Raw genomic sequence first — 25,363 nt, forward strand, 5'->3', positions numbered from 1 at the left:
CATGAACATGTTCCTGATTATGCTGAGCATGTGAGCAGGACATCAGTCAGATTCGGGGGGGGGGGGGAACCTTCCATTTCCCCCATAGCGTTGCAGACTGACGGACATACAGACAAATTGATTTATAGAGTAGCTTCGCTACTTTTTATAGATGAATATGTTCCTGATCATGCTGAGCATTGTGAGCCATACGTCCGTCAGATTCTGTGGCGGAAACCGCCCGTATCCGATGCATAACATGTGTGACATGGCCTGATGACGTCATAATATATACTTTAAACAAGGGACGTCCAAACTTTTTATTTTGAGGGGGGAAAATAATGGATTTCAAAAGGTAAATAATCTAATGTATTAAAAAAAAATTATACATTATAAATTGGAAAAAAATCACGAAACTTTTAACATGTGTTATTATATTTTTTCTTTTTATACCTTAAGCATGAATGACATACCGACGGATTAACCCTTTACAGTCGGGCCCCTTGCCGCACCTTAATCGGTCGGGGGGGGGGGGGCGTTCAACGCCCCCCCTAATTATCTCAGTTCCTATTAGAGCTAGAGGGCTAAATTTTTTTGTGCAAGTCCCCTGTTTGATAATAAATTTCCGACCTTTTATAAGTCTAAGTCAATTTTCGCTTTCTTCACCCTTTTATTTAACAACCTTTGTTTTTAGGTCTTTTTTTATTTAAAAATTTCAAACGGCTGTAATTTTCTTATTTTTGAAGCTAGAAGAAAAATTTTTACCCAGAAAATGTTTATTTTTATGTAAATTTTACATTAGAAATATCAAAATATAAATTTCAGCGGCCGCAGCTGTACTTGGCAGCTGCCAGCCGCTGCAGTCGGCGGTCGGCGGGAAAACGGCGGCGGATCTTCATGAAATTTTAATACGTTATGTAGACATGTAAGAAAAGCTTAAGTTTAAAATTTGAAGTCTCTAAGTCAAAAATTGCGGCCACAGGAGCCTTTTAAAGATTTCTGGAGACCTGGAGGATCAGGACCTGCAGGATCATACCTGGAACCTGAAAGTGACTTGAACACCTGTATTTCTTATAAGGATGTACTACTAGAGGATTTTTTAGTATTTTGGTATGATAAAATGCTTTGTTTTAGTCAAAAAAAATATTTTTGCTCTTTACCTGGATGACCCTGCCAGGTTTGCTGGCATCCTGTGCCCGCCAGGATGGAGATATTCAAAAAATTCCAACTCTCAGTTGTGTGTCATACCCATACTTAAAAAGTCAAGCAGTTTGGGCTCTTTATCTTTCACACACAGAAAATGAGATAGAAAAAACCGGATGGGGGGGCGTTCAACGCCCCCCCCCCCCGACCGTTAAGGGTTAAGTAAATTAAATACTGGATGCTCATTATTAGAGGGAATCTTTCCAAAAAAAATCAGCTGTCTATCTGGAACAGCTGCTGATAAAATTACGGACGGACGAAAACAAACAAAGCGAATATACAAGGTTACAAATGATTTTGCTTCCAAGAAGAAAAAGCTTTGACATCTTTGTAGGGAGAGGGGGGGGGGGTATTAATAAATCACCCAACGTTACATCCAAGATATGCTTTTTGCGTGTAAAAATTTTGTCCGAAATGCAAGTTCAACATTGCAAAAAACAAAAAGCAATACACGCCATTGTTTCAGGGATCTAAAGGGATAAGACAATGACCGATAAATTGATTTACATCCCCAATGATGATACACGAAATCTTCTCTTTTATAAATAACAATTAGTAGTTGAAAGGATTGGACAATCAACTTAATGAACCAACCAATCAAAATTCAATAAATGTCCCTAATTTTAATAAGCTAACAAAAGAGAAAACTTTAAAATAAACCTTTGGGGACTAGTGTAATATACAGGCCAATGTGCCCTCCCTCCCTGACATTATTTTGCACAGCTTAAATACTTTGATAGTAAATTATTTCATCAACAACCTATTTAACCTTTCAATAAGAAATATTTCTGCATTTTTTCATTTGGAAAAATCTAGATTTTTTTTTCATTTTAGTAGCGAAGCCACTGTATTTTTACAAATTTTGCTATGTATTTCTCAAGGTCTCCAAGAATAGATATACAAAAAAATCGTGGATATTATGAAAGGGGGAAAAATTGTTGTGAATTTAGATTGCTACATGGAAATCATTTATTGGTCAGTTCGTGCATCCAGTAGAATGAGATTGGATGAGAGGAGGTTCATTGCAATTTTAGCAAGCTACGTGTTTCACTTGATTATAGTACATGATAATCTTGTGTAAGATCCAAGTAATAATAAATCCATTTCTGCAACATAAGTGAACGGGGAAAAGTTATTTTCTTGACTATTAAATATTTCTGATTTTTTATTAAAAAAATACCATTCCTATTAAGGGTCTACTCTAACACTCATTACGTTCGTCTGTCCATCATTTATGCTCTGGTTGAGTCAGAATTCTTAGGGTGTGAAGGTTTGCTGTCTTGTATGAAGATTCCCATGACCAACTTAATAATGAATGTTTTCATCCTTGTTTTATTTCAGAAGTATTTTGATTATTGAAATATCTATTAAGCTATGGCATGCTTTTGTTTCATTTTTTTGCAAAAATTATATTTATGTAATAGTATTCATTATTTTTAAAAAGTGTTAAAAAATGGATGAAAGGTATTTGATTAATAAAGTAAGAATGTTAATTTAAATTGATAGAATAACAGCCATTCAATAATTGAAAAAGAATATTGTTAATATGATATATAAAAAAATTCACATTTTTATTATAATCATAGGTCATCTTTAAGTTGTATAGTTAAATTTTAAATGGTAGATTTTAATGTTACCTTTTATTTCGCTAATGTTCGTTTACATGTCTGTCTCATTAATTAATCTTCGCTTTTGTTGATGTTGTCATCCTTGTTTTCTTACTCATGTGCCTTTCTATTTAATTTTCAGCCATACTTTGTTAATTATTATTGGCAACTTATGCATAAGTTGCCGGGCTCGGCAGCTGCTCATCAGCCGCCTGTAAGCCTTAGAGAAATCAACCTTTAACAATTTTAAAAATCATGTGGAATTCTAATAATGACCCAAATATAACAATCCCTTTTTCATAAAAAAAAATTAACATACATATCTAAACGGGCTTATAATTAAGGCTTTTTCGCGGCTGCCGAGCCCTGACATGTTCTAACAAATTAATACAATATGACTATGCACTAAAAGGGCTGTCTTCATATATTTGTTATTTTTTGGCAAAGAAAAAATTTAACCTTAAAATAAAATTGTCCTGCAAAATCCTAGTGTAGTTTCAGATTTTTTTTTCAAAAAGTGAATTTAACCTTTGATATATTATTATTACTTGCACAAAATTTATCATGTTCTCCGATGAAGTGCAATACTCGCTAAATCATGTCAATACATGTTTTTTGATCCTCGCTACTTATTATTGTTGTCATCCTTGTTTTTCTTCAATTTATATGACAGTAAAACACATATTTAATACACTTAGAACTTTTAATTGAGAAAAAAGAAACTTGCAAAAAGTTATCCATTTATTAGTTTTAATCATTTATACTTGAGTATCTGGATGTCCATGTGTCTGTCCGTGTGTCCAGTAAGATCTCAGAAACAAATGCATCTTCCGCTTCTTCCCTAGCCTACTTTGAGGGTTATGTTTCGAAAAATAGCATTAAACAATCTCTTGGCCTAATAATGACTTATCGCTAAATATAACCAAAGCCACAAAATATCTAATGAAATCTGTTCCTTATATCAGGGCTCGGCAGCTGTGATTAACCTCAAATTCAAACCTGTTTAGATGCTTTGATTTTTAAAAAAAGGGATTGTCATATTTGGGTCATGATTAGACTACCTACTGATTTTTAAAAAAATTAATAGGTGGATTTTTCTGAGGCATACAGGCGGTTGGGGCCTTATATGGAATCAGTAATTAATAATACCATTTACATTTTCCTATCTGCGTAAAACTGTCTATAATACGTTGTAATAAATAAATATTACTAGAGGCGCAGCCGACAGTGTTTAAAATAGGATTATTTAAACAGTTATTGTGAAATAAAACATAAATTGTAAACTGTACACACAACGCCATTGTTTTAACCACATTAAACTAAATGAAGCCATTAAGAGAGCCATAACTGATATGGTTATAAGTCAGGGATATAAAGGGATAAGACAATGGCAGGTAAACTGATGTACATCGCAAATGATGATACACAAAATGAACACTTTTCTAGATAGCAATAAGTGGTTAGACACTCAACGTAATGGACCAACGAATCAAAATTCAAAAAAGTCCCCAAAGTTTTTAAGCCAACGAATAAGAAAATATATTTTTTTTATTTTGATGTTTAAATTCATTTATATTAACCTAAAAATAAAGTTATTTGTGTAACAAATTTGTTATTTAATTACATAATCAGGTATATATGGATTGAACAATGGATGCAAAAAATCATATTTCTGGCTTCTTGGACTTTGGGGACGAGTGCAAAGAATGCCGCAAAAATAACTATTACTTAAGCAGACGAATCTTACTAAACTAACCAATGCAAATAAATAGCACATAAAGCATAGTTCACTCTATTTTTGCCAATGTTTATGCGTATGATTTGATTAGTTTCGCTTTCTGAGATGATATCATCCTTGTTTAATGTATATATTTCCTTGAATAGAGCCCAAGAATACTGTTCGAACCACCAGATATCGTCGCCCTGAAAGAAAAAAAATTGATGCATATCATGTTTTTTTTGTATATTTTAAACTTGGAGCCAAGAGGTTTCAGCAGTCTATCTTTTGTAGGAGCCGAGAAAATTAAGTGCAAAAAGTAAAAGCGGCTAAAAACTGCTTTGAAGCAGTCCGACCGACCTTGTATAGAGCTTAAATCAACATATATAATTTGTTAAATGTTCATTATCTTTGTATAAAAGTAATATCATCTGTGTCTGTCTGTCTGTGTGCGACCGAAGGATATTGCTAACCACTGAACCGATATGGTTCTCCTATGAAGTGTAGTTTCTTATAGATTTATGGCAACTAGAAAAGAATCGCCCCTAGAAAAAAACCCCATTAAAAATAATTTGTGTTACTTTCTTTTTAAAGTGCCCCTTGAGGCCTCTAGGCCCGTAGCCGCTGGTAAGAAATAACCTACGAGATATGTACTGCCTTATTGCATAAAGGATGTAATAAAGGGAATGGGGGAGGTTTGGAGAGGCAAGGGGAAGGGAAGGTATGGAGAGGGAAGGGAAGTTGTAAAAAGGAAAGGGGTAAAAGTAGAATTATCATGACTGGGAATAAAATATCAGGTCACATCCAGGGATCTAAAGGGATAAGACAATGGTCGATAAATTAATGAACATAACAAATTACAAAATTATCCTTTCTGTATATTACAATCAGTGATTGGATCGTTTGTACCTAAAGTTGTAGAGCCAACAAATAAGAAAACTTTGGGGACTAGTTTAATAAACATTAAACAACCCAATGTCCCCTCTCTCCCTCTCTGGGTCACATCAAAATGGTATGCAACTTTAAATAAAGAGAAGACAATTTTACAGTATAGCTTCGAAACCGATTAATATCTTCTGGATAAGGAACAGGTCTCTGTTATACTATAATCATTTATACCAAGATAATACAAACAATTTTCCACGAATATAAAAATAGAAATCATAAACTTCAAATTAAGCTACTTGAAAAGTTGATTCGTTTGCCAAGCAAATAAAAACAGACAAAAAGCACCATGTTTTTTATTTAGATTTTAAAATTTTATCAGAAAACTGAAAATCATATGTTTATTTAAGTTTGAAACTGTATGAAATAGTACTGTGCACAAAATACAGGGAGGGAGGGGATTTTGGGCTGTTTATATTCAGGGAGTAAGGGAGGGGACAATTGATCGAATATTCAATTTTTAGGAGTCTCAGACTTTGGGTACTGGCCTAAAGGGAATGTGCAAGAATTTAGCAGTTTCTGACTGAGTTTGGGGACTTGCGCATGAAATGCCGCTACTCGTTATGTATGTTTTGAATATTGCAGACGGGGAGAAGGGATAAGGGAAGTGGGGGCAAGGGAAATAAACACTCGTTGTGTTAGTTTGGAATGTAGCAGACAGGGAGAAGGGAGGTGGGGGCAAGGGACAAGGGACAAGGGAAATAAACAGAATAAAAAGGGGCAGTCATATTCTTGCTAGCAGCTGGCCGGGTCCAATAATCTTTTAATATAAAAATCACACCAAAAAACCTCAATATATTTCATCAAAAACAAGTTGTGATTTCACTTTACATGACGCTATGGAAATCTATTATTCAATTAACAATCCCTTTACAATTTCCTACAAATTTATTGGATTAAACTGGATTTCATGCCTTTTCTTTGATAACTCTTATATTGAATTAATTGCCCATTGTCCCCTCCCTTACTCCCTGGTTTATATTACTAGTCCCAAAAGTTTTATTCTAACGTTTTATTATTTGTTGGCTTAACATCTTTGGGGACCCTTATTGAATTAAGTTGAGTGTTCAAATTCAATGGCTAATAATTGTTTTAAAGAAGGGATAATTTTGTGTATTATCATTGGGGATGTACATCAATTTATCAGTCATTGTCATATCCTTTTAGATCCCTGGTTGAAATAGGATGTGCATTCCCTCTTCTCAGAATTATGCCATAAGTAAAATTAGTGTCTCATAACTTCCGATTAAACAGCGAAACTTGACATTACCACATATCTCAAAAAAAACAATGTTTAAAACTCAAAAATTACGTTTATGTCTTTTAAGCGTGACCGAAAGACAGACGGTTAAAACAATTTATAGATTATAAATAACATAAGCATATTTACTAAACATTTCAGCTGTCTAAATTCAATAGCAGCCGATCAAATCACATTTACTGACGGACATCTAGATGGAGTTTTAGAGTAGTTTTGTGACTAAAAATTAGTTTGTGGAATTGATAGCAAACCGTAAAAACCATTGCATGAAATTTTATTCTTTTCTGGTTTAATCCACAAAATGTAATCTATTTATATTACCATAATAATAGTGCATGTTTATTTTATTATTCAAAACATTTATATGGCCTAAAATGTACTCAAAACAGTGCACTTTTTAAGCTTTTTATTACAAAGTTTAGAAAATGGTAATTAGTGAGATTTAATTTTTGTAGTATTGAAGCTACTCGTCCACTTCGTCTCTCCGTCCGTCAGTCCGTAACGTCATTGGGCGAATGTGACTTTTTCGGCTTCTAGTAAAGAGAGAGGGCTGAAATTTTTAGTGAAGATTCCTATGACAAATGAGCATCTAATCTTTAGCGGTTAGCGTTACAATTTGTTACAAACAACAGACACACACATAGATCATGTACTTTTATATAAGTATGAAATATTATATTACCTGGAGGTCGTTCATAACCATCCAAGGATCTTTAGTAAACAGACAGACATCCTGTTACTTTATTATAATGATTACCTGAAGCTCGTTTATTACCACCCAAGAATCTTTAGGAAACAGATAGACAGACATCCTGTTACTTTATTATAAGGATTACATTACCTGGATTTCTTTTATAACCAATCAAGAATCTTTAGGAAACAGATAGACAGACATCCTGTTACTTTATTATAAGGATTACATTACCTGGATTTCTTTTATAACCAATCAAGAATCTTTAGGAAACAGACAGACAGACATCCTGTTACTTTATTATAAGGATTACATTACCTGGATTTCTTTTATAACCAATCAAGAATCTTTAGGAAACAGACAGACAGACATCCTGTTACTTTATTATAAGGATTACATTACCTGGATTTCTTTTATAACCAATCAAGAATCTTTAGGAAACAGACAGACAGACATCCTGATACTTTATTATAAGGATTACATTACCTGGATTTCTTTTATAACCAATCAAGAATCTTTAGGAAACAGACAGACAGACATCCTGTTACTTTATTATAAGGATTACATTACCTGGATTTCTTTTATAACCAATCAAGAATCTTTAGGAAACAGACAGACAGACATCCTGATACTTTATTATAAGGATTACATTACCTGGATTTCTTTTATAACCAATCAAGAATCTTTAGGAAACAGACAGACAGACATCCTGTTACTTTATTATAAGGATTACATTACCTGGATTTCTTTTATAACCAATCAAGAATTTTTAGGAAACAGACAGACATCCTGATACTTTATTATAATGATTACCTGGAGTTCGTTTATAACCACCCAAGAATCTTTTGGAAATCCCTAAAATATGATAAACTTTAACAGTAAATTTTTTAGGTGGGCAAAATAAGGAGTTTCAAAGATTTGAGGGGTGTATTTTTAATATTTTTGAGGGGTTTCAAAGCTTGAACGTATTTGGAAATAATAATAGAACATTTTCTCATAATTTCAACCATCCAACAAGATAAAAATCATTCCATAACTATTTGACAACTTTAAATTATTCAATTTTACAACAAAAAAAAATAACATTGGAACGAAGATAGTAAAAAAGGTGGTAAAAGGACTTAAAAGCTTCCTAATTTTCGGCCGCTTTTTTTTACTTCCACTTAAAATTTACTGTGACAGGTATATCTGTAAATCTGTTAGGTTGTAAAGGTTTTACTGTCAAGGCTCGGCAGCCGTGCCTTAGCCGCGCATAAACTTCAAATTAAATCCCATTTGGATGCTTGGAATTTTTTTAATGTTGCCATATTTGGGACAGGTTTAGACTTCCAAATATATTTTTTAAAATGTATAAAGGGTCGATATCCCTAAGTATAACAGCCTGCTGGCGCGCGGCTGCCGAGCCTTGGGACTTTTACTACAACTGTAAACATTTTATTTCTATTGGCTTTCTCAAATGAAGAGCTCGTACTTTCATATGTTCGTTATATCATTGTCCAATATCTTCAAGTCATACAAAAGATAGAAACCTAATATTTAGGGTTCTAAAGGGATAAGATATTGGCCTATAAATTGATCTCCATCCCCAATGATGATACACAATAATAAGCCTTCTATAAATTGAAACGTTTGGAAACTTGACTTAATGAACCAAACAATTAGAATTTTGAAAAGTCCCTAAAATTCTTATTATAAAACTTTGAGGACTAGTCAAATAAGCTGCCATATATCATCTCTCTCCATATCTAATATTATAATTCTATATTTTTTGGCCCTTAAACTAAACTTTACCTGTAGCATAGGAACCAGAAACTGCAGACAGCCGGACCAGTGGCCTACACAACAATTCACACTTTTTACAAACTTATTCAATTACATTTTCTTATCGATATAATATTACTTGGATGTTGCACCAGATTTCCATGTATTTTACTCAGTGATGCTTATAGCTGTCTAAAATAGCGATAGTGATACCCCCAACCTTTCTTTACTCCATTCCCTCCCACCTGACCGATAAATCAAGTCCATATTAGCAAGCTAAATTGACGATACATTTTCCCCTGTCAAAATATTTCAACGTATATCCATCGTTTTAGTAGATGACCCATAAGGATAGCTAAACCCAAAATTTTATTAAATTCAATTGAGTTAATGCTACACTTAACAGACAACCAACCCATTGATTGCACGACCTTTATCTGATATTCATAACTATGAACAATAATAATTGCGTCTTTATGTATAACATTAAAGTAAAAGAATAGAGGGGGCATGAGCTGTATGTAAGTCTGCCCGCAGGGAGGGGACCTTATCCAGATTTTTTATTTGGTCTTTACAATCAGCTAATAGCGTCGGAAATATAAACACAGCTAAAATTAAACTAAAAATAATTTGCTAGCAGACGAAAAGGTTCTCCCCCACTTAAGGCATTTAGTTGTATGGTTTATACATATATTCTTAAACATTTATTTGTTGAACTTTTTTGCGATGAATTATTGGCCATTTGCCTGATATAACAGCATCTAGCATCTTTAGTTATGATGTTGTTTGAGCAGAGACTCGAACCCAAAAAAAAACTTCTTAAAAATTACTACAATATTGTACTTTGAGGATTAGTTGAGATTACTTGTCTTACACATTCAGCAGTTTTTTAGAAAACATCCATAACCCTTATTAAGGTATATAAGATAGGACAATGGCCAATAATAATGTACATCTCCAATGATGATACACAAAATTAATCCTCCTGTAAATTACAATTAGTGGTTGAAACGTTTGGACACTCAACTTAATGATCCAACCAACCAAAATTCAATTAAAGTCCCCAAAGTTGTTGAGCCAACGCATAGGAAAATTTTATAATAGAACTTTAGTGTAATAAACAGGCCAATGTCCCCCATCCCTGGGTATCTTTAAAAAAAATTCCATTTCTCAGGGAATCTAAAAAGTGTAAAGCAATCAAAATAATCGTCTATACATAAATACAGACTTACAAACATCCTATTACTTTTATATGAGGTTAACTATACAATTAAAATTTAAACCTTTATTTAAGTTCGATACTTAAATTTTGTAATGAATAATTTTCTAGAGTCAGACTTTTTTTGCTGCTTCCAATCCGGTATCTTAAGGGATGAGACAATGAACTCCTAATTGTGATAAACAAAATTACCCTTTATGTAAATTAAAATTATGGAAAATTTAGGACACTTGTACTTTGTACAATCTAATTTTTAAAGCTTACCAATGTAAACTTTGGAGGCAACATCATTTAAATACAATTATCCCCCCCTTCCTGACTTCTCGTATATAAAGAAATGTATGCATATATACAGTCCTAGTGATACTTAATGCATTTGCCATAGAAAAATAAGTAGAGTAACTATGATACTTTTTCCATAAATCTATGAACTTTAAAGGCCGCTAGCTGGCATACGGTTGAACGTACATGTCATGCCAGCTCACTGCGTTAAGCGGCCTAAGAATACATAAAAATAATCTGGAATAGCCAAGATCCAATAATACACAGAGAAAGCTTCACTGAAGAAAAAAACATTTCTTTTTAAACATTTATGTGCACTGCGAGATAAGTGTTTTTTCTTGAGTAAAGGATTTTCCAGATTATTTGTCGGTTAAAATTTTGTTGAAGCCTAATCAATACTTTCCACCGTTTGGCCGTTCTATTCTTCCTTCCTACATGTATGTCAGTCTATAATTATATATGGTATATACCCATATTCATAATATAGCTGCCAATTAGTGTCTATATGTATGTCAGTCTATAATTATCTATGGTATATATCCATATTCATAATACAGCTGCCAAATAGTTTCTACATGGATGTCAGTCTATAATTATCTATGGTATATACCCATATTCATAATATAGCTGCCAAATAGTTTCTTCATCATTCACACATCTATAGACACACAGGGAGATAAGGAAAGGTTAATTAAAATTAAACCCTTAAAACTAATTATACATCTAATATATGTTTCTAATTTAAATACCATATAAGATTATTATACTATGGAAACTTATTGGTAGGTAGCATATCTTTGTAAAGTATTTATCTAAATGTTTAATTTTCACATCCGTAAAAACTGTACATCAACTTAGTTTGGGGGAGGGGTGGAATGCGAACGGCTTTGAGTGCCATTTTACACCTTCCTCCACAAATAAAAATATAATAACCTCTCCCCCCTCCAAAAAAAAATTCAATAAATAATCAATGAATTTACAAAATAAACATTATTACCTTATCCTATCTTCCTGACACAGTATACCCATACTTAATTTATAAGATCAGTCTTCATCTTTTTGACCTTTATACAAAGGGTAACAACCATACATTAAAATTACAGATGAATTAAAGAAAAAACAAACAAAGAAAACAATGTCAAGTAGAACCTAAATAATAATAAAACAATTATCAATGAATACTTATACTCATTGACAAAAAAATAAATAATTAGATTTAATAATTCTTGTTAAGAATAGCAGTCAAGTCTGCTTAATGGATATAGAATACGTAGATATTTTAACAGGGTAAATTATGTCGTCAATTTAGGTTGCTAATATTGACCACATTCAATGTTCATCCAGTAGGAGGAGAGGGGATATGATTAATTGAATGGATGGGGGTATAGTTTTTAGCCAGCTGTGAGCATCACTTTAGAGTACTTTGGTGCAACATGCAAGTAATAATAATAAATCGATTACGAAAATACATATTTTCCTATTGGTAAAATATAATAAATATTATTTAATATGATGATATGTAACCTTGCTATTATTATCTGCTGCAATTACATTTACTTTGCCAATAAATACTCAAAGTTTTAATATTAATGTGTAAGAGTCAAGCTGCATAATACTAGTTTCATAATGCATGTAAGGAGTCGTATCTTATAAAATATCATATCTATTCGATACATTATTATTACTTGGATGTTGCATCATATTTTCGTGTAATTTTATAAAGTGATGCTCACAGCTGGCTAAAATAACGATATCTCCCAATCAACCCTTTCACTCATACTTGAAACTTCATTAACTAAAATTTTAAGGTTATTGAGAAAAGAAATACTTATTTTGTAACGTTTTTATATTAACCAGCGGCTTCGCCCCTTGCCTCTAGGGTCTTGGCCTCAAGATGTAATTTAAAAAAAAATTAAATACTACTGGTGCTGCTAGCAGTAGTTTTATGGCAATAACTTACCCATAAACGAAAAAAATAGCCTAAAACCACCACAGGACCAGTAGGTATATTCCCTGTAGAATAGAATCCAATCGGTTCAGTGGTTACCAAGATCTTAAGGGGCGGACAGACATTAAGCTATTTAGTATTATAACTAGACTAGGCTACGATAATGGCCCTTGTTCCCAAACATATTTGAAGATTTCCAAAAAAATGTAACTTCATCTAATTGTTTAAGTGCTCAGTATTCGTAGCTGAAAATAGCATATAACCATTCCAAATGTTAAATCTACTAAAATAATAGCCTAAAAGCTTTATTAAAATCTTAAGCTTATACAGGCATAAAACTTTGTTCAATAGGACCAGTAGCCATATTCCCTGAAGAGTAGACTACAAAATGTTCAGCAGTTACCGAGATCTTAAGAGTCAGACGGACAGGCATTTGTTTACTTTGTACTATAAAAGTCTTTATACTAATAAATGTAGTTTTTGTCTTTTTTATTTATCTTTTTCCAGTGTCGCTTCGAAACCCATTAATATCCGGTGGATTAGAGCTAGTTCTCGGCATACTGAAAAATTATGTATAGCATAGTATTATATCCGGTTTTCTATGAATATAAAAATATACAATTATAAGATTAAAACCATTTATTTTAGCCCCGAGATGCAATTTTATATCCGTGGAAAGCTGTTTATAATACGATGAGATAAATAACTATTAAATATCTAAATTTGTGTTTTAAAAAAGAAAGATTGGAATGAACAGAAAAAGTGGGTATTTGTGAGAAACTTGTTGGTGTCAGGGATCTTAAGGGATAGGACAACGATTTATAAATTGTCGTACCGCACAATTACTATAAACAAAATTACCCGATAATTAGATTAAAATCATTTCGAAAATGCTTGAACACTGTTACTTTAAACAGTCCAACTAATATTTTATTTTACTCAAGATTGTAGGTAACGAAATCAAATTTTTGTGAGGCAATATTATTTGTAAACCGTTGTCCCCTCCCTCCATCCCTGGATTGGTGGATGGATGTTATCTTGTTTGATTAATACTCTTCTTGTAATTGGAACCATTTGGCTTGGCCCACAATTTGTTAGTTTGATGCTTTCACCAATACTTGTTAGTGGACCTCTTTAACACCCTCATAATATTTAATTATTCATAAAATAAAAATATGTTTCCAGAATGGCTTCGAAACCAATTCAATATCTGCTGGTTCTCAGCCATACTGAAAAATTATGTATAGAATCGTATTACAGACAATTTTTCACGAAAATTAAATAAAAATCATAAGAAAAATACCTGTTTTGTTAGCTCGATCCTTTGGCCCCTCAGGGCAAACAAAACTGGTTTTGATACTTTAATTTATTTTTTATTAGCTTTAATTTTAGTTGAAAGCTGTCTATAAATGCAATGCGGTAAATAACTATATTACTTAAACTAACTTATATAAGCACCAAAACTATATTTTTGATAAAGCTTTTAGTGATTCAAATGCGATTTAGGGGAACACAGTTATGGAATCTCAACGACAAAGATTTTTTTATCCAATCTTGACAAGTGAGGTATTTTTGGAAAGAGGAATATATATAGAAAACGCCTATGAAAATTAGAAAATCTGCAGAAATCATATTTGCAAGTTATTTGCAAAAATCTGCAATGCTAATTTGTAAAATTTATTTCATGCCTTAAATGACTTATTTAGAAAAAATCTTTATATGAAATGTGTTTAATTATAAGTTTAGAACATACTTAGGGCAAAAAAAATTTCTTTAGTGTTACTTTTTTCACCTTATATATGAAAAAAGCAGTTTCTCACATTTTATGATAAAATAAGGTATAGGAACAAAAAATATGATTTTTCTTGATGTAAACACAATAATTGGCATAAAATCTATCATCCTAAATGTAAAAATCAGATATAGAATCCTTTTTAGAGCTAATATAGTGCAAAAAGTAACCAAGACATTTTTGCAAAGTATGAAAATCTGAAGAAAATAGTTCTTTTTGCTTTTGATATACATATCAGATAAATGTATATAAAATTAGTGATCAAAAATTATAAAACATGTTATAAGTTTTTTCAACACTGTCATTGATTAAATTGCACTTTTCGGTTTAAGAATTACCAAAGTAGTGCATAAAAACTCTTTTTATGATGTAATTAAACAAAATAAATGCCAAAAAACCAACTACAAAATGGTCTACTGCATTATAAAAAACGCCTAATTTTTTATTTGAATTTATTTTGTTTAATAACTTAATAAAAAGAGTTTTTATGTGCTACTTTGGTAATAAGTAAACCTAAAAGTGCATTTTAATCAATGATAGGATTGAAAAAGTTTTAACTTGTTTTATAGTTTTTGATCACTAATTTTATATACATTTATCTTATATGTATATCAAAATCAAAAAGAACTATTTTCTTCAGATTTTCATACTTTGCAAAAATGTCTTGGTTACTTTTTGCACTATTTTTGCTCTAAAAAGGATTCTATATCTGATTTTTACATTTAGGATGATAGATTTTATGCCAATTATTGTGTTTACATCAAGAAAAAACATATTTTTTGTTCCTATACCTTTTTTTATCATAAAATGTGAGAAACTGCTTTTTTCATATATAAGGTGAAAAAAGTAACACTAAAGAAATTTTTTTTGCCTTAATTATGTTCTAAACTTATAGATAAACACATTTCATAAAAAGATTTCTTTTTAAATAAGTCATTTAAGGCATGAAATTAATTTTGCAAATTAACATTGCAGATTTTTGCAAATAACTTGCAAATATGATTTCTGCGGATTTTCTAATTTTCATAGGCGTTTTCTATATATATTCCTCTTTCCAAAAATACCTCACTTGTCAAGATTGGATAAAAAAATCTTTGTCGTTGAGATTCCATAACTGTGGGAAATTACCATTTGTTTGCCTGAGGTTTGTAAAACACACAAAAATGAGAAAATAATTCTAAGGCTTAGCTTAAGATTTGAAAGAAGCAGCTTCTCTACAATTTTAGTTATCTCACAAATAATGATAACAAATCATTCATTCTAGCATCGTATTAGGGACAGCTTTCCAAGTTTCCATGGATATTAAAATGAAAAATTTTAACATTAAAACCAGTTTTTTTGTTGTCTGTAATACGATACTATAATACTTTTTTAGTATGGCTGAGAACAGGTTCTAATCCAGCGGATATTAATCGGTTTCGAAGCCATGGAAAAACTGATATTTTTTATATTTTAAGACGATAAACAATTTTTTTACTTATTTTTATGGCAAATTCAAAAAAAAGAATGATTATTAAGAATTATATTTTTTAATCTATTGTGAATAATACAATTATATTAGGGGTTTTCTAAATTACCATTTTTCCCTTTTTATTTTCTAAAACTTAATTTTTTCGTAGTGCAAAAAAATCAATGATCTAGTTTCCATTTATGTAAGCCAAACAGTGCTTTCATAGGTCTGGCTATAGAGATAATCTATATAGAGACATAATCTATAAATCAGCCAATAGTATAACAGTTGAAGAACAACCCATCTATAATATTGGTTGAAAATGAGTACAGATTTTAGTTAAAGTTTTAGAAAATTTCATTTCGTTTGCATAATGAGTCTGTTATAATTAATCGAATTTCTAAAGATAAAGCTTTGATGCTAGTTATTTATTAATTAAATTATCGTGTATAAGTTTATTTCCTGATATAGTGTAAAGGACCTTACAAAAGCTATAATAATTTAGCTATGGATAGTTGAATTCCTTAGAAATAAAGTTAACTTTCTAAAAATTATATCCTTGAAAAAATTCATCGCTTGAATGCATAAACAATGGTTTTTGTCTTAAATAAATTCTTTTTCAAATTTGAATCATTTTGTGCTCAGATGGAGCATCTAGATATATTATGTCTATTTGTCTGACTTTGTCTTCTTGTTTACATCAAATTTCTTTATGATGGAATCAGCTGGTCAAAAATTCAGTGTTGTAGCGAAAAATAAAATATAAATATTCAGAATTTTTATCTTAATATCCACGGAAAGCTGGCTATAACACGATGCGATAAATAACTATTAGGTTTTTTTGCAATAGGAAAGAAATTTTATGTGGGTGTTAAGTATAAATTGTGAATTAAAATAAATCTAGAAATTTTGCATATTAGCATAGTTATTTATATATGTAACGCATTGTATTATTCGCGAATAGTAATACGATGAATTTTCAGTATGACTGAGAACCGATTCAAATCCAGTGGATATTAATTGATTTCGAAAAATCTTCTAACTAGTGTTTAAATTAAATAAAACAATTGAAAGTAATAAAAATATCCTTTACATGTAAAACAAAAACATTTACTAAAAACATATTTTTAAATCAAATTTTGCTCATTTAATTAAGAGAATTTAGCGGCTACGCCCCTAGCACCTAGGGGCTAAAAAATAGCTTAAAACCATCATAGTACCAATGTGAATCATACCTAAATTAGAGAACCCAATATGTTTAGTAATGATTGAATTATTAAGCTTCAGACAAAAATCCTTACTACTTTATATAATAGTACTAGCGGCTGCGCCCCTAGCATCTAGGGGCTCCATATTCGAAGGGCTAAATAATGGCATAAAAATAGCTTAAAACCATACCTAGACTTATTTATAAAAATAGAATAGCCTAAAACCATCTCAGGGCCTATACAAAGCTTCGCTCTAAGAGAGAACCATATTGGTTCAGTGGTTAGCGAGATCCTTCGCTACAAACAAAAAAGCTTATTACTTTATATTATAGGATATCCGGCACATGGCTTAGTTTGATATTGCATGATAGTCAGATGGAAATCCAACTCCAGCTAGAGAAATAAAACTCAAGCCAATTTTTCAATATTTCGTTGTTTATCATAAATTTTATTATATTCTCAATGTTCTACCAACAATATTCAGCCTTGTATTCAATTCTCAATTTATTTAATCATTAATTTTATACATCAATTACTATTTTGTCAGTATTTTTATTTAAAATTTAGAAAATAGTGACTGATGATTTAAATTTAAATATTGCAAATGACATCAGTAAAAAGAAACAAATTATCATAATGAGTAACAATGGATATATTATTACTTGGATCTTACACCAGATTTTCATGTACTCTACTAAAGTGAAAATTGTAGCTGACTAAAGTAACGATCCCCCTTTCTCAAGATTTAGTTTTGTTCATATTTACATCCTTCGCTACTTTTGGATATTGTCATCCTCGTATTCTTTCATCGTGTTTTTAAAAGCGAAGCTTTTCTACAGTTGGCTCTTAACGTTGTTTGGACATACAAATTAATGTTCTGATTTTTAAGTTTCTACACTCTACTAGTGTTAATGTTCATTTGCCCTTTCTTATGATTTTAGAGCTGTGCTTTTATGGATGTTGTCATCCTTGTTTTTGTAAAAAGTTGTGAATTCCTATGAGAAGCATCATACAGATCAAGTTGAATATCCTCATAAAAATTCCAATGGAGCTCATCACCTAAAACATAAAAACAATCAAATAAAGGAAGAGGGAGGAGTTATCGGGGGGGGGGGGTGATCCTCCCACCGAGGCTAACAAGTAGAGGAACAGAGGAACAAGTATTAGGAACAAGGAAAAAAACATTTTCCAGTATTGCTTCAAAACCGATTAATATCCGCTGAATTAAAATCGGTTTTAAGTTGGAAAAATCATGTATGGCATCGTATTAAAAATAATTTTCCAAGGATATAAAAAGAAAATCACAAAATTAACACCAGTTTTATTATATCGGACCTTCGGCCCCCCTGGAGCTCTCAAAACTGGTTTTAATCTTATAATTTTCATTTAATATCCGCGGAAAGCTGTCTATAATACGATGCGATAAATAACTACTATTCCATCGTTTTTTGCTGTTGATTGCATTAGAAAATCAATAAAATTGACATTTTCCAAGAAAAGAAAGTGTCCTAAATAGTTTGAAAGTTTTCTTTAGATTAAATTTAATTATTTAGACTTTATTCTTTTTTTAAAACTAAATATAAGTTTAATTTTTTCAAAGGGTGAAAAGCGCTTTGTATGTGAATTTTAGTGCTTTTAAGAATATCAACCTTTTTTCTTCTAAAATTAACCTAATAACATTTTAACAGGATCAAAAACTTTTTCGTCAAATGCTCATTGTGGAAAAAAATGTGGTAAACTTTTTGCAAAATATTTGAGAAATAATGACATTCTAATATTAAGGATTAATTTTTCACCTCTCGTAGTGTTCTAACTTGACAAAATAGGGGAAAATTTTAAATAGGTTAATGTATAAATACATTTTCGTTAAAAAGTCAAAAAATAATATTTTTTAACCTTTTGCTTTTGGTTTTATGCATTTATGTTATGCTTTTTAATAGTTATTTTTTTATATAAGATAATACTTAACCTCATAAGACATCTTAAGCTTCGATCTAAGCTTTGAAAAGCATACGAACATGCAGTTTGTTTTGTTATCTTAATTTAAGATATGTTCAAATAACATTTCTAATTAATAAAGTAACAAATTTTCAAAAGCACACAAACTTTTCTAGTGTGGATTATTAATATCGGGGTGGGTTAAAACCGGTTCTCAGCTATGCTTAAATATCATGTATAGCATCGTATTACAGATAATTTTACACGAATTCTAAAATTAAATTATAATTTTTTTCCAGTTTTGTTAGCCCTGCCACCGGCCTTTTGTGGCAAACAAAACTAGTTTTAATCTTATAATCTTTTTTTTAATATCCGCGGTTAGCTGTCTATAATACGATGCGATAAATAATTATTCTATACGCCCGTTTATTTTGAAAATTAGCAAATTTACTTTATCGATCAGAAAAACTATATATGACACTAGAAGCCTGAAATCATGCTCTGAAGTTTGTTTATGTTATGTGCAGTATCATTAGTCCAGTTTACCATTTACCAGGGGGGGGGGGGGCATTAGGGGATGAAAAAAAGTCAGACCTTACCAGTCTCAATTTTAATGGGACACCTCCCCTTCCGCACGCCACTGAATTTCTCTCCCTACTATTTAAATAGTAAATTTATGGCAGTGTATCAATTTTCATCGCCTTGCTTGAAAATGACATCAAACACTTTACTAAAGTTAAACTGCTCATAATTGTAAACAAATTTAAACTTACGACATTATTTAAACCTTAACTAATCCAAATGGGTATATATAGAATACGTGGATTTTAGAATTTGTCCGTGGGTTTGTCCTAATCTTATGCTAATAACTTCTCCTTGTCTTTGATTTAACATTTCACCTTTATTTTCATTATTATTATTTATTTTCATTGTGCCTTTGGATTAAAATTTCGGGAATAGTCCCTTTCGTGGCAAATATTATTTTATAGGTTATTTTAGGTTAGGTTAGGTTATATTGGGTTAGGTAATTGCCCCACAGGGTTAGGCAATTGGCCACGCGGGGTTAGAGCCCCCCGCAGGGGCTAGAAATAGGAGAAAATCTACTGTGAAAAATACGAAAAATCGCCCCTTAAGGTGCGTTGCCACGAAAGGGACTATACTCAAAATTTCTTCTTTAAATGTGAAAAAGCTTATTCTTAACTTTTTTCTTAAGAAACATATTTAAATTTAATTGTTTAAATGAATTTGGTGGGTGGATGTTATCTTCTTACCTGTCCAACCTAAGTATAACAAATAACTAGATTAATTTCTTAATCATTAAGAAATCATATCATTTAAATCTTTAGACAAATTTTAATATAATATTACCGAAATTAAAAGTTTCTTAACAAAAATAAATTTTTTATGATATCTAAAAGTATCTGATGAACAAGATTTAACATAAAAGACCTTTCTAGAATAATATACTCACATTCAAATTTTCTCAAAACAAGTACAATATAATTAAGAAAATTTCAATAGAGTCTTATCAAAATTAACATTATACAGAATTAAATAAAAATTAAATGTTGATTAAAATTTTAATTCAAGTCACTTTTATATGTATAATTAATTTTTTATTTATTCTAATTCTCAACAGAGCTTTTCTACATTTAGAGTCGATTCAAAAATACTTCTATCCATAAAGGATAGCTTTGATTGTTACTAATGTATGTTGGAATATTCATATCGAATGCACTATACAAAAAAAACATACTACTTTAAATAATCGGATGATACTTTATATTTCTTATTTTATCACCGAGAATAATATGTTATAAATGAAAAAACCTAGACTGAAATTATTATTGAAAAACATGTTGATCTTTTATATAGGAGAATTTATTCCTTACATAGACTTAGTAAACAATCTCTATAGAAAATCACTCACACACACACATACATACAATTACACACACACTTATTTACACACACACATACACACACAAACACACATACACACATGCACACACACACATACATACACAGAAGCACTCTTTCTCGACCCTTATAAACAAACAAACTTTTTTTTACACACATTTTTGGACAAAAACAAATAAATCATAAGTATGTCTGGTTTTACAAAGTTCCTTCAGTTTTTTTAACAGTTTCTTAACAAAAGCTAGGTATAAGGATACTTTTAGAATAGAATGGTCTATAAAATCTTAAATATCCAATAAAAAACATTTAATATTTATTTTTTCCAGTACCGAAAAGTTATGTATAGCATGGTATTACAAACAATTTTCCTAGAATTACAAAATAAAAATCAGAAAATCAATACCTTTATTGTTATCTCGGTCCTCCGACCACACGGGTCTAACAAAACTGGTTTTAATCTTATACTTTTTCATTTAATATCTGCGGAAAGCTGTCTATAATACGGTGCGATGAATAAATATTCTCTATTTCTCTAAAACAGTAATTCTGTCCCCTCCAAAAATTAGATGTTTATAAATTTTGTTTGATAAATTACTTTGTACGGTCGAAAAGACATAAGAAATAAATAAGTAGTTAAGCACAACAAAATTTATGGAATGGACAAACTGACAAAGTAAGTTAAAGATCAGCTGTTCAATAATTATATCAAAGAAAGATAGAGAATATGCAATAACTGAAAGTAAATCACGAAACCTTTAAAGAATGAGGTTTGTGACTTTTAGAGCAAGACCAACATACAGGCAGACAAAATAATGTATAGACTAGATGCGCTTACATCTTAAGGAGGTTCCAGGACAAACGCTTGAGTCCCAAACGTCGGAGTGTACAAACGCAGGAGTGTTAAAATGTTAATTTATTTAAGTATTTCTTTACAGTTTAAGTTAATTTAAGATAATAACATACAAATAAGGTATTTAAAACCCTATAAGATAGTTTAAAATAGGTTAGGCTAGGTTAAGTTTCCACTCCGACGTTTGGGACTCCTGCGTTTGTCCTAGGACCCTTAACCCTTAACGGTCGGGGGGGGGGCGTTGAACGCCCCCCCATCCGGTTTTTTCTATCTCATTTTCTGTGTGTGAAAGATAAAGAGCCCAAACTGCTTGACTTTTTAAGTATGGGTATGACACATAACTGAGAGTTGGAATTTTTTGAATATCTCTATCCTGGCGGGCACAGGATGCCAGCAAACCTGGCAGGGTCATCCAGGTAAAGAGCAAAGATATTTTTTTGACTAAAACAAAACATTTTATCAAACCAAAATACTAAAAAATCCTCTAGTAGTACATCCTTATATGAAATACAGGTGTTCAAGTCACTTTCAGGTTCCAGGTATGATCCTGCAGGTCCTGATCCTCCAGGTCTCCAGAAATCTTTAAAAGGCTCCTGTGGCCGCAATTTTTGACTTAGAAACTTCAAATTTTAAACTTAAGCTTTTCTTACATGTCTACATAACGTATCAAAATTTCATGAAGATCTGCCGCCGTTTTCCCGCCGACCGCCGACTGCGGCGGCTGGCAGCTGCCAAGTACAGCTGCGGCCGCTGAAATTTATATTTTGATATTTCTAATGTAAAATTTACATAAAGATAAACATTTTCTGAAAAAAAATTTTTCTTCTAGCTTCAAAAATAAAAAAATTACAGCCGTTTGAAATTTTTAAATAAAAAAGACCTAAAAACAAAGGTTGTTAAATAAAAGGGTGAAGGAAGCAAAAATTGACTTAGACTTATAAAAGGTCGGAGATTCATTATCAAACAGGGGACTTGCACAAAAAAATTTAGCCCTCTAGCTGTAATAGGAACTGAGATAATTAGGGGGGGCGTTGAACGCCCCCCCCCCCCCCCGACCGATTAAGGTGCGGCAAGGGGCCCGACTGTAAAGGGTTAAGGATCTTTACTGATTTTTTTTTTGCAAACAATCTCAATAGCAGCCTAGTAAATTACATTTTCTCCATTGTGTTACAGACGGACTGACTGACGGACAGACAAAGTGAATTATAGAGTAGCTTAAATAAAAACTGAAACACGCCAGAGATAAACAAGCAAACAAAGCCTAAGCTTGAAAAACTGTTGTTGCGAGGTGAAGACAAATATACTTTTCTGTCATATGCAAGGAGGGAGGGGACATTGGGCTATTTATTACACTAGTCCCCAAGATTTTATGATATCTTTTTCTTATTCGTTGTCTCCACAACTTTAGAGACTTTTTAAAAATTGTGGTTGTTTGGTTCATTAAAATTAGTGTCCAAACCTTTTCAACTCCAATTGTAATCTAAAGAAGGGGTAATTTTGTGTAAAATTATTGAGGATGTACATAAATTATTGGCCATTGGCTTATTCCTTTAGATCCCTGACTGATATATACATAATTCTATTATTATTGATGCATAATATTCGAGGCTCGGCAGCTGCGCCTCAGCCGCAAGTAAGCCTCAGGCAAATCAACCTTTTTACGAGTTTAAAAATCAGCCTAAAGTCTAAATCTGACCCAAATATGGCAATCCATCTCTTCTAATTAATTTTTCAATGCATCCAAACGGGTTTAAATTTGAGGATTTTTGCGGCTGCCAAGCCCTGCATGATAATATTATTATTTAGGGATATTTGTGTGCAGTCAATGTTCCATCCGCCATTTCTTACATAAAAAGTGACTTATGTCTGTCAGATGTACTATATTATAATAATAGTTATGTAAATTTTTCATCAACAATCACCGTCGCCCCTAGAGGCCTCCAGAGGCACTTGAGGTAAAAGGGGGTTGAATTTGACCCAGCCATTAGTTATTTTTTTGAGGGTTGTTGTACCCTCCCCCAATATAGTTATAAATCTTACCATGACCTATAAAAAGATACACAATAAAAAGAACAATATCGATTCAGCAGTTAGCGAGATCCTTTGGTGCAGATAAACACACACACACAGAACCTGTTACTTTACTCTAAGTATTCAAATCATCAAGAAAATGTTTTTATTTGATTAATATAAACCAATAAAAAAGTTATTAAAACATTTTTTTGTATTTTTATATGATATTTTTAATGAAACAATACTTTTTATAAGAAACTGTTCGCGTTTTATAGCCGCAGCTTATAAGTTCAGCGGCTGGCACTGCCTGTTGCAACTGTAGAGTAAATTGTGTTGTCTGCCAACTAGAATAGAAAACCACTTGGGGCCAACTTTATCAAGGGATCTAAAGGGATAAGACAATGGCCGATAAATTGATGTAAATCCCAAAACAAGAGACACAAAATTTTGTAGATAAAATCAGCTGTTTAAACGCTTTTACACTCAAATTAATGAACCAACCAATCAATAAATGTTGTTAAGTCAACGAATATTAAAACATAACCATAAAACTTTCGGGACTAGTTTAATAAACAGCCCAATGTTCGACACAATAAAAACTGTCCCGAATTTGTATTAATTTTGAGGAACACGACTCCAGTTACGTCATATTTTTCTTTCCCGAAAAAGGGAAGGGGGAAAGAAAAAAAAGGGAAGGGGGAAGAAAAAAGAGATGGGAGAAAAGGGGGTTTTCCCCATCTCTTTTGAAGAGATTTTCTTCCCCCCTTCCCTTTTTCGGGAAAGAAAATATGACGTCACTGGAGTTGTGTTCCTCAAAATTAATACAAATTCGGGACAGTTTTTATTGTGTCCAATGTTCCCTCCTTTCCTGAGTTAACGCATCAATAGATACATGGTTTATCATTGAATAAGAACAAACAAGGATGACAACCTCCATAAAAACGAAGCACTAAAATCAGAAAGAAGAACAAACGAACAATAACTCTGGTGATAGGGAAATTCTAAATTAACAAAAATATCTAACCGATACGGACGGACGGGCCTATATGCTTATATGGAAAAATTCACAACATTTTTAATAATCTACTCTTAATAAGAGCCGAGAAAACAACGTTTCCGTTAATATATTTCAGACAGACAAACATACAGACGTACATCTTTAAAAAAAAGGAAGAGCATCGCTTCTACAAACTTAGTGAGTAGATCTTATAGTAGCTGTGTTCATTTATTACTGTTGGTTGACTTAAAGATATTGTCTCCGAAATTGGGATCACTTTGACCTACTTAAAATATATTTAAAAATTGTTTTCTTTTTTAAATATTTAATAGAAGAGAACCCTTTCTATAATTAGGGTCGTTTCATCCTTTTGTCAGTAGCTATTTTCGTAAAAGTAAACATGTTAGAATTGTCCTATCGATTTCAAACTTTGCATGATGCTTCCTATAACAGTTAGGTATAACCTTTTGAGTGATATAATTATCCAATTTATCTAAATTTTGTAAGAATGATTCCTAGGACAATAGGATACATGTTATAATCGAGGCATCTCTTTAATCAAATCCTTAAATTGAAAGCATT

At 31.7% G+C, this 25,363-nt stretch overlaps 1 protein-coding gene across 1 annotated transcript in view; it reads right to left on the reverse strand.

The window, feature by feature from the left end:
• The window catches only part of LOC145312411 (uncharacterized), a 122,736-nt gene that overhangs the window by 43,326 nt on the left and 54,047 nt on the right, over positions 1-25,363 (reverse strand). The window contains exons 16-20 of the mRNA XM_080151647.1: positions 18,058-18,122; positions 9,195-9,237; positions 8,217-8,258; positions 4,664-4,712; positions 164-251 (exon numbers count right to left, since the gene is read on the reverse strand). Coding sequence (XP_080007773.1) covers positions 164-251; positions 4,664-4,712; positions 8,217-8,258; positions 9,195-9,237; positions 18,058-18,122 — 287 coding nt within the window. The remainder of the gene's footprint in view (positions 1-163; positions 252-4,663; positions 4,713-8,216; positions 8,259-9,194; positions 9,238-18,057; positions 18,123-25,363) is intronic.

The sequence above is a fragment of the Acartia tonsa genome, chromosome 2, assembly GCF_053477335.1.
Source record: "Acartia tonsa isolate MP-2025a chromosome 2, ASM5347733v1, whole genome shotgun sequence".
Classification (NCBI taxonomy): domain Eukaryota; kingdom Metazoa; phylum Arthropoda; class Copepoda; order Calanoida; family Acartiidae; genus Acartia; species Acartia tonsa.